Source organism: Oncorhynchus tshawytscha, linkage group LG19 (assembly GCF_018296145.1).
Source record: "Oncorhynchus tshawytscha isolate Ot180627B linkage group LG19, Otsh_v2.0, whole genome shotgun sequence".
Classification (NCBI taxonomy): domain Eukaryota; kingdom Metazoa; phylum Chordata; class Actinopteri; order Salmoniformes; family Salmonidae; genus Oncorhynchus; species Oncorhynchus tshawytscha.
Genome location: NC_056447.1, coordinates 19468630 through 19479064, shown reverse-complemented (window position 1 = coordinate 19479064; position 10435 = coordinate 19468630). Strand labels below are relative to the sequence as shown.

General features: G+C 47.9%; 1 protein-coding gene across 7 annotated transcripts in view; it reads right to left on the bottom strand.

Moving 5' to 3' along the window:
* Positions 1–674: 674 nt before the first annotated feature.
* tubgcp6 (tubulin, gamma complex associated protein 6) overlaps positions 675–10435 on the bottom strand; it is a 31364-nt gene continuing 21603 nt past the window's right edge. For 3 of the 7 annotated variants that reach the window (XM_042301432.1, XM_042301430.1, XM_042301431.1), the window contains exons 16-24: positions 10066–10158; positions 7739–9914; positions 7207–7375; positions 6957–7098; positions 5140–5334; positions 4743–4875; positions 4243–4502; positions 3666–3859; positions 675–1719 (exon numbers count right to left, since the gene is read on the bottom strand). In XM_042301432.1, coding sequence (XP_042157366.1) covers positions 1614–1719; positions 3666–3859; positions 4243–4502; positions 4743–4875; positions 5140–5334; positions 6957–7098; positions 7207–7375; positions 7739–9914; positions 10066–10158 — 3468 coding nt within the window. In that variant the 3' untranslated portion in view covers positions 675–1613. The remainder of the gene's footprint in view (positions 1720–3665; positions 3860–4242; positions 4503–4742; positions 4876–5139; positions 5335–6956; positions 7099–7206; positions 7376–7738; positions 9915–10065; positions 10159–10435) is intronic. The other 4 variants (XM_042301436.1, XM_042301433.1, XM_042301434.1 and 1 more) reach the window with 4 other exon arrangements.

Sequence of the window (10435 nt, the reverse complement as noted above, 5' to 3'; positions counted from 1 at the left end):
TGCAGGAAATCGCGCAGTATGGCTGATGGCATTGTCATGCTGGAGGGTCATGTCAGGATGAGCCTGCAGGAAGGGTACCACATGAGGGAGGAGGTCTTCCCTGAAACACACAGCGTTGAGATTGCCTGCTATGACAGGCATCTCATAGTAAGACATCACAATTTATTGCCCTGGCCACATCTGCAGTCCCCATGCCTAAAGCACATTCACGCAGATGAGCAGGGACCCTGTGCATCTTTCTTCTGGTGTTTTTCAGAGTCAGCAGAAAGGCCTCTTAGTGTCCTAAGTTTTCATAACTGTGAACCTTAAATGCCTACCGTCTGTAAGCTGTTTGTGTCTTAATGACCGTTCCACGGGTGCATGTTCATTAATTGTTTATGGTTCATTGAACAAGCATGGGAAACACTGTTTACAATGAAGTTATTTCGATTTTTACGAATTCTTTGAAAGACAGGGTCCTGAAAAAGGGAAGTTTCTTTTTGTGCTGAGTTTATTTCAACTAAACGTCATGTATGCGCCATTTCTGAATGGGAGATGTTTTTTAAAATTGTGGAATAATAATGACAATTGGTCAAAGCTTGACTCTGCGTGGAGCGCAAGGTCATTCAGTGTTGACCAAGGTGTTTACTTGCATGCTGAGTTGGCAGCTTTAAAACAGCTTGTACTGTGTGTTATTCTTAGTCTGTCATTATCAGGCCGAACTCCTTTCCCTCAAGGGCTCTCGTGACATTCTGTTTTAAATGGCTGTGTCTAGACAGACGGTTTTGCATTCCTGCATTGTTTACTCCTTAAAACATGAAGGAGATAGTTGAGGGGCGAATCCTTACTTCCACTTAAGTTTTTTCTTAATGTCAATGGGAGACTAAGTGAAAATTTGACTTAAATGGAAGTTACGATTCAACCCTAGAGAGGATCAATCTTCTGTAATCCTCCTTATTGTCTGCCCTTCATATTGCTCAAACTTCCTTGTGTTCCTTCTGCTTTAAGTAAAATGCACAGTCAGGGAAGGTGTATATATACAAGCGATCTGGAAAATGTTTTAAAAAATGCAAGTGCAATGCTCTCTTTTGCAAATGACCTTTGGTTGTATATGACAGTGCTCCCCCCCACAACTTTACATTCATTGTTTGACCTATAGTTTTCCAAAAATGTTAACATGCTATCTTTAATAAATACAAGTGACATTTTATTACTCCTTTAAGTGTTTTGTTTTTACATCACAAAATGAAGCATTTCTTTAATTGACACACAGGGCTTAGGAATGGGGTGGGCAGAGGAGAGGCACCTGAGCTTTAGCTAGCGTTGTTACATTCAGCATGTTATATGGAGGGGGGGTATATAAGGTTGTTATCACTGACTTTGATAGACACCATTGTGGACAGGAGGCATAATACTGTATGGTCCGGCACATTGAAGCTGTCAAAACAGGTCGTCAAGGTACATTTAAAATGTAAATACAACGCATATAGTTTCTTTAATACGGTATATTATTCATGCCACAAATATACATTACCAAACTGCAATGGGTGTGGGGGACAGATTTGTACACAATATTCAACAAATCATTAGTTTAGAGGCTTCTCTGATTATCTACAACACAGGCACACAGTGTTCTACACACATACGTTCAGGAGTCTTTGTAGTAGTTGTTGAAGTTGATGCGGAGCAGGAAGTCCTCCAGGTGAGGCTGATATCCTCGGTTCACCAGCTTGGTCACCACTGAGGAGACACCACAGAGAGAGATTCTAGCCATTTGCCTGATTGGTTAAAGGACTAACTGACATGACACTTTTCAGAGAGGGGATGTAAGACAAAATGGGACTAAAAACATGGAGTTGCGAACCATCTGCATTTAACCACAGCAGGGTGACTGGGAATATGGTTGAATACAAAACGGTGCAGTTATGCCCTCCGTAAGCCAATCAAACAGGCAACACGTCAGTACAGAGACAAAGTGGAGTCGCAATTCAACGGCTCAGACACGAGACGTATGTGGCAGGGACTCCAGACAATCACGGATTAATGGGGGACACCGATGTCTTGTTCCCAGACAAGCTAAACACCGTCGCCCGCGTGGAGGATGACAGTGCCACCGACGCGGCCCGTTCCTGTGGACTGCGGGCTCTCGTTCTCTGTGGCAGATGTAAGACGGCATCCCTAGGAGTGTCCTCAGAGCATGCACAGACCAGCTGGCTGTTGTGTTTACGGACATATTCAATCTCTCCCTATCCTAGTCTGATGTCCCCACTTCAAGATCAAGATGTACCCAAGAAAGCAAAGGTAATTGAAATGACTAATTGTCCCGTAGCACTCACTTCTGTCATCACAAAGTGCTTTGAGAGGATAGTTAAGGATCATCTACAACTGGGCCCTCTACTTTCTGACTGGCTGCCCCCAGGTGGTGAAGGTAAGCAACAACACCTCCACTCCGCTGATCCTCACCCCAGGGTCCCCACAAGCGTGCATGTTCAAAACACTCCTGTACTCCCTCCATGACTGCGTGGCCACGCACAGCTCCAACTCAATCATCAAGCTTGCAGACGACACTGCTAGTAGGCCTGATTACCAACAATGACGAGACTTCCTACAGAGGTGGTGAGGACCCTGGCGGAGTGGTGCAACAAAACAAAAGGAGCTGATTGTAGATTTCAGCAGGGGGAGCACCCCCCCTATCTACACCGACAACGGGGCCGCAGTGGAGAAGGTGAAAAGCTTCAAGTTCCTCGGCGTACACGTCACTGACAATCAAATGGTGTGGTGAAGAAGGCACAACACCATCTCTTCAATGTCAGGATGCTGAAGAAATTCAGCTTTGCCCGTAAGACCCTCACAAACTGTTACCGATGCACCATTGAGCTTATCCTGTCGGGCTGGTTCACCCCCTGGTACAGCAACTGCACCGCCCCGCAACGGCAGGGCTCTCCAGAGGGTGTTGTGGTCCGCCAAACGCATCACCGGGAGCACACTGCCTGCCCTTCAGGACATCTATAGCACCAGGTGTCAAAGGAAGGCCAAGAAGATCATCAATGACCTCAGCCACCCGAGCCACGACCTGTTCACCCCGCTATCATCCAGAATGCGAGGTCAGTTACAGGTGCATGAAAGCAGGGACCGAGAGACTGAAAAACAGCTTCTATCTGAAGGCCATCAGACTGTTAAATAGCCATCACTAGCCGGCCTTCACCCAGTACCCTGCCCTGAACTTAGTCACTGGCACTAGCCGGCTACCACCCAATTACTCAACCCTGCACCTTAGAGGCTGTTGTCCTGTGTACATAGACATGGAATCACTGGTCCATTTTAATAATGTTTACATACTGTTTTACAGTCAATGCCACTCCGACATTGCTCGTCCTAAAATTTCTATATTTCTTAACTCCATTCTTTTACTTTTAGATTTGTGTGTATTGTTAGATAGTACTGCACTGTTGGAGCTAGGAACACAAGCATTTCTCTACACCTGCTAAACATGTGTATGTGACCAATAACATTTGATTTGACTCTACCCAGTTACCAACTAAAAACTGCAACAAGAGGTGTTCAGGAAAAAGGACTGCCAGATGTTGATTTGGATTTGAACATACCACTTTATCCATATAGAAACTACCTGCAACTCTCATTAGAAAGGTCATCAGAGGTCAGTGAGGCTTTGACCCGGTCCTTACCTTTGAAGAGGAAGTGGGAGTAGTATTTGAAAGTGTTGTATGACTGCTGCATGGCGATGAAGCTGGGGTGCACTGCCTCCCCCTGCTGGCTGTCCCAGGGCTGTGCGATCAGCTGGGCCCGGAACTTGAGGATCAGGCTGAAGATACTGTGGATGATGTTCATGACTGGAGCTGCCTTCTCTGTCAGCAGACCCCTGGGAGGGGAGAAAACAGATACAGAATTAAATTAAGGAAAGATGTAGGCTTCTGAATGGTGCAGTGGTCTAAATCACTGCATCTCAGTGCTAGAGGCGTCACTACAGACCCTGGTTCGGTTCCAGGCTGTATCACAACAGGCCGTGATTTGGAGTCCCATAGGGCATCGCACAATTGCCCCAGCATTGTCCAGGTTTGGGATTGGCCAGGGTAGACTGTCATTGTAAATAATAATTTGTTCTTAACCGACTTGCCTAGATAAATAAAAAATACATTCAGATTGAGTTAAAGATAACATGTTGAGAGTAGGCTGAGTTCAAAGTCTAGATTAGGATTCATGTATAATGTGTTGAGGTAGTCGGCGTGTGTGCATGTCTCTAACCTGAAGATAGCTCTTGAGGTAGTCGGCGTGTGTGCATGTCTCTAACCTGAAGATAGCTCTGTTGAGGTAGTCGGCGTGTGTGCGGTGTATGGCGTCCAGGTCCGAGGCACTGGCCAGCTTGGTGGTGAACTCTAACCAGGACACCTGCAGGATCTGGTTAGCGATGTAACCCTGGATCACCTTCACAAAGTGTTGCATCTCGTGTCTGTACAGCTGCAGCTGGCGGAACTGGACCGAGCGGCCCGCCCCTTTCACCAGCGCTGGACACACACACACACACGTTACTTTTGGGTCGTGGCATAATTATGACTGGTGCTATAAATAAAAGCCTGCACATTAAATATGCTGCTCCTTAGTGCTTTAAAAAGAACTGATGTGGTGCAGTTGTATTAAAACACTTGAGAGAAGTGGTATGCCTTTCTTTCCTTATCCCCTATCTTTGCATAATTCCATTTCTAAAGGGGTTTCCCCCCCTTCATTTCCAGAGATGGAGCCCTTACCAGTCCTCTTGAGGTGAAACCAGACGTCTCTGAGGCTCCACACCATGTGTTTGAGCTGCAGCAGGAAGGAGAACAGACGGTTGTACTTGTTCATACAGCTGTCTGTGATTATGATGTTCAACGGCCAGTCCACCTGAGAGACAGAGGGAGGGAGAGAAAGAGTACGAGGGTCAGATGTAACAGAGAGAGGTTAGAAAATGAGATGCAGGAGATTAAATCGGGGGGGGGGGTATTTTGTGAAATCATTATTCACAGTCTTCGAAAAGCCGCTCTCCAAATGAATTCAAGAGGATCAAACTGTTTTCCGATATTTTCCATACCAAGAACAGTACTACATCCCAATTTCAGTGAGGTCAGCGATCTACTGCACACAAAAATACACTCCCTCTCCTCTGACCTTGTACCGTAGCTCCAGGCAGTTGAGTGCGTCGGGGGCGTGAGGATGGAAGGTCTCCGGGAGGAAGCGCAGGGCGAAGGTGAAGTTAGGGGCCAGAGAACTGTCTCCATGAAGACTATACTGAAGAGCCTTACTCAGGATGGAGTTCAGGACCAGAGGAGTCAACAGCTCTCCAGGAGTCTGACCACTGCCCATCTGATGGAGCACACAGGGATTACATATGGACAAAACAGACACAGACCCACCCCAGACAGATAAAACAGACTGAATAGACAAAAAACACAGCAAATACAAACCCAGGCAAAACACAAACACACAGAGAAAAAAACCCCACAGGTACATGAAACGCCCACCAAACAGTGCCTTCAGAAAGTATTCACACCCCTTGACATTTTCTACATTTTGTGGTGTTACAGCCTGAACAAAACGTGTGTTACATTGAGATGTTGTTTGTCACTCGCCTACATACAATACTCCATAATATCAAAGAGGAATTATGTTTTTCATTCATTCAAATTGAAAAGCTGAAATGTCGAGTCAATAAGCAATCCCTTTGTTATGACAAGCCTAAATAAGTTTGGGTGTAGAAATGTGCTTGACAAGTCACATAAGTTACGTGGACTCACTTTGTGAGCAATAATAGTGTTGAACATGATTTTTGAATGGCTACCTCATCTCTGTACCCCACACATACAGATCATTGTAAGGTCCCTCAGTCAAGCAGTGAATTTCAAATACAGATTCAACCACAAAAAAAAAATATATATATATTTTCCAATGCCCGGCAAAGATGGGAATCTATTGATGGGTAAAAATGTAAAAAGCAGACATTGAATATCCCTTTGAGCATGGTGTAGTTAGTGTCTCAATACACCCAGTCACTACAAAGATACAGGTGTTCTCCCAACTCAGTTGCTGGAGAGGAAGGAAACCGCTCAGGGATTTTAATGGCTGTGATAGGCAAAAACTGAGGATGAATCAACAGCATTGTAGTTAGTTCACAATACTAACCTAAATGACAAAGCAAAAAGAAGGAAGCCTGATCAGAATGAAAATAGTCCAAAACATGCATCCTGTTCACAAATAAGGCACAAAGGTAAAACTGCAAGAAAATTGGCAAAGAAATTAACTTTATGTCCGGAATACAAAGCATTATGTTTGAGGCAAATCCAACACAACACTGAGTACCACTCTTCATATTTCCAAGTATGGTGGTGGCTGCATCATGTTATTAGTTATGCTTGTAATCATTAAGGACTGGGGAGTTTTTCAGGATAAAAAGAAACAGAATGGAGTAAAGCACAGGCAAAATCCTAGAGGAAAACCTGGTTTAGTCTGCTTTCCACCAGACACTGGGAGATGAATTCACCTTTCAGCAGGACAATGACCTAAAACACAAGGCCAAATCTACACTGGAGTTGCTTACCAAGAAGACAGTGAATGTTCCTGAGTGGCGGAGTTACAGTTTTGAAAAGAATAAAGTTCAAATGTTGCACAATCCAGGTATGGAAAGCTCTTTGAGACGTACCCAGAAAGATTCACAGCTGTAACTGATGCTAAAAGTTGCTTCTACAAAGTATTGACTCAGGGGAGTGAATACTTACGTAAATGAGATATTTCTGTATTTCATGTTAAATAAATTAGCAAACATTTCCAAAAACATGTTTTCACTTTGTCATTATGGGTATTGTGTGTAGATGGGTGAGGATTGTTTTTATTTGAATGATTTTTAATTCAAGCCGTAACAAAATGTGGAGTAGGTATGAATACTTTCTGAAGGCACTGTAGGTAAGGCTACTCCCATAGCTTCATTTCACCTTTTCAAAGATCAGGTCACTGAGAGACTGGGCGAACTCCCCGTCCTCCATGAGCAAGAAGTGCCTGAGGGCCTCAAAATGCCTCTCCACTCCAAGCTCTACGAAGTAGTAGTCCACCACTGCCTTGTTCACCAAGGATACACTGAGAGACAGAGAGAAGGGGGGGGTTAACAGGAGCACCAAACAGTCCGTGATAGGCCCACAGAGAGACATGAACTCCTTCTTCCCTAAAAAGGCAACACAAACTCACTGTGTGATGAGTGGGGTGGTGACAGAGTGCTTCATGAGGACGGGCAGGGAGACCATTCCACTAAGCTGCACCACCGTGGTGTCTGTGGCCCTGCGGAGCGATGGGTCCACCGGGAGGCCCCAGGGGCCCCGCGTCACCTGATGCAGGGGGTGACACTCTGGGGCCAACGCTGTGGAGGGGACACAGCGTGCAGAAACATACAGTGAGATTCTAACTCAAACATTCGTTATATTAATGTACCATTGCCTGATTGCACCTTTCAGTCATTGTGTTTTCAGTTGGATGGTATATTATACATGAATCATGTGAACATCTTAGTTTAAAAAGCTGCTTTACATTAGTGTTGTGCAACTGATCTGAGTACCACGGTGTTATTTTCGACTAGAGCAGTCTATTCCTGCCACCGTGTGACGCAATGACTTGAGACTATCATGAATGTGTGCACTATGCAAACACAAGGTGTGTGAAGTGCCCTCGACTGCATTATACAGTATTAGTACGTGCAGGCCTGTGTGTGTTTGATGTGACTCACTCATGAGACTGTAGCAGTCCTCGTACTGCTCCACCTGGTACTGAGCAGCCAGGGAGCGGAGGTACTCCCTCTCTGAGCTCTCGCCTGGGGACAGAGCCAAGCCCGCTGCCCAGGACGAGATGCCCTCGGCCAGCCGCTGCTGCTCCTGCTGCTCCAGGGTCCTGGCGTCGTATTCATTACCAGTCTCCTTCACCTTACAGCCCCCTCCCAGGGCAGAGTCTGAGCTGTGGCCGTAGATACTGCCAGGGATGGGGGAGGGCAGAGGGTTTACACCTGACACCTTACAGCCCCCTCCCAGGGCAGAGTCTGAGCTGTGGCCGTAGATACTGCCAGGGATGGGGGATGGCAGAGGGCTTACACCAGACACCACACACCCTGTGCCCAGTGTGGAGTCTGAGGACTGTCCGAAGTTGCTGCCGGGAAGAGGAGGGCGAACGGGTTCAATCCCAGATATCACGCACCCTCCGCCCATCGCTGAATCTGACGAATGGCCGTAGTCACTTCCGGGTATCGGAGAAGGAAGGGTTACCGTTCCTGACACCACACACCCTCCACCCAGGGTTGAGTCTGAGGCGTGTCCAAAGTCACTTCCAGGTAGAGGAGCATGAAGGAGTTCAACCCCAGAGACAACACACCCTATACCTAGTGTGGACTCAGAGGAATGGCCGTAGGTGCTACCAGGTAAAGGGGAGAGTACTGGTTCTGTGCCAGACATCACACAGCCTACTTGAAGTGTGCAGTCTGAGGCGTGACCATGCTTGCTCCAGCGTGGTCGGGAGGGCTCGGCGTCCAACACAAACTCACCCGCCTTGAAGTGAGTGTCGGATGAGTGACCGTGGATGTTTTGGGTGTGAATGGAGGCGACCTCTTCTGACATGTGCTCCCCGACCTTGATGTGAGAGTCCGAGGCATGACCGTGAACGTTCTGGGTGAAAAGGGAGGCGACCACTTCTGAAACATGGTCTCCAACTTTAATATGAGCGTCAGATGCGTGACCGTGAACGTTGGCGGTCGGAAGAGGAGCAGTCGCCTCCGAAACAAACTCTCCTACCTTTATGTTAGCATCAGATGCGTGACCGTGAACGTTGGCGGTCGGAAGAGGAGCAGTCGCCTCCGAAACAAACTCTCCTACCTTTATGTTAGCATCAGATGAGTGACCGTGAACGTTTTGAGAAGGGAGAGGGGCTTCCACATCTGAAACGTGCTCTCCGACTTTAATATGAGCATCTGAGGCATGGCCTTGAATGTTGGCAGTAGGAAGCTCAGACACACTGGAGGGTCCAGAGAGGGAAGTGGAGGCCTGTCCTGGGTGATACCCACTGTCATGGCCCTGCTCTGGGGTGGAGGAGGCAGAAGCCTCCCTGAGAGAACCAGCCATCTGTTCCTCTGCTCCAACACAATCTAGTTTCTCCATCTCAGCTGGCTTCATCTCCACCAGGCATGATGCCTCTACAGTCCCTTCAGCCTCTTTTACGATGCTCCCTGGAGGTGGTGGGTCTTCCGTATTCTCCTGCCTGCTGTCCATCTGCTTTGACTCACTTCCATCCACCAGCTGCACTGTGGTCTGGGAGGGGTGTCCGTGGACATTGGCTGTGTGGAGAGCCAGGGGCACATCAGAGAAGTACTGGCCCAGGGGGATGCTAGATTGGGAGGCCTGGCCGTGAGGACTGGGCCTGGGGAGGACCTCAGCTCCTGACACCACACACCCTACACCCATAGTGGAGTCTGAAGAATGGCCGTAGGTACTTCCGGGTAGCGGAGACGGGAGAGCTAAAGTCCCGGACACCACACACCCCATGCCTAGAGTGGACTCAGGGGGACCGGTTGGGATGTGAGGGTGAGCCACGTCTGGCTGTACCACAGGACCCCAGCGAGGTCTAGCCAGGGCCGGGGCCGTCACTCCCTCAAGGGGACTGTAGGGGGCGCTAAAGTCATAGTCTACGGGTTTATGAGGCGCAAGAGCCTCCGGGAGGTCCGACCCAATTTCCTGTAGGGCCTGGTCCACTTGCAGGCTGTCGGACGGCTTGGGCAGGAAGTCATTGGCGTCGATGTGCTCTGTGACGAGGGCGAGGTCGAGTTTCGTGGTGGGGAGTGCTGGGGGAGTGGAATGGTGGTGAAGGGGGGCCTGGGTTGGCTCCTCAGACTGCTGCTCACAGGGCTCCGGGGATAGGGACTCCTGTACAAAACAGGGGCAGGAACAGCGAGGTTAGGGCACAGAGCAGAGATCACACACTCAGTCAAGCTTACACTTCCATGAGTGGATTGGCAAGGCACTTTTACATAGGCTGTATTTATTTGACGCTACGCCACCCCACACACTTACACACCTGTGTTAATGGTTGAGTGGTCTGAGCTGGAGCTGGCTGTAGTATTTCCAGAGGGGGTCTCTGCCCTCCGACAGGATACTTCTCCAGAATAGCCTGGGGGTTTAGATAAGAATAGTACATTACTGCATCATCACCACAATCATATTAAATCAACATCAGCATCACAATCATATTCATCAACATCATATGAAACCACACCGCCAAAACACGATTCACACTAGTGGTCTTCACAGATCCACCTGTACCCAAAAACCCGATCTGGACCTGAACCAGAATTGTAAATAATGTCAGGGGTCTGGGTGGGGTCTGATATGATTGTCACGGGTATCTGTAATTAAAACTGACCTGTCCAGAAGGGCCCGTACAGATC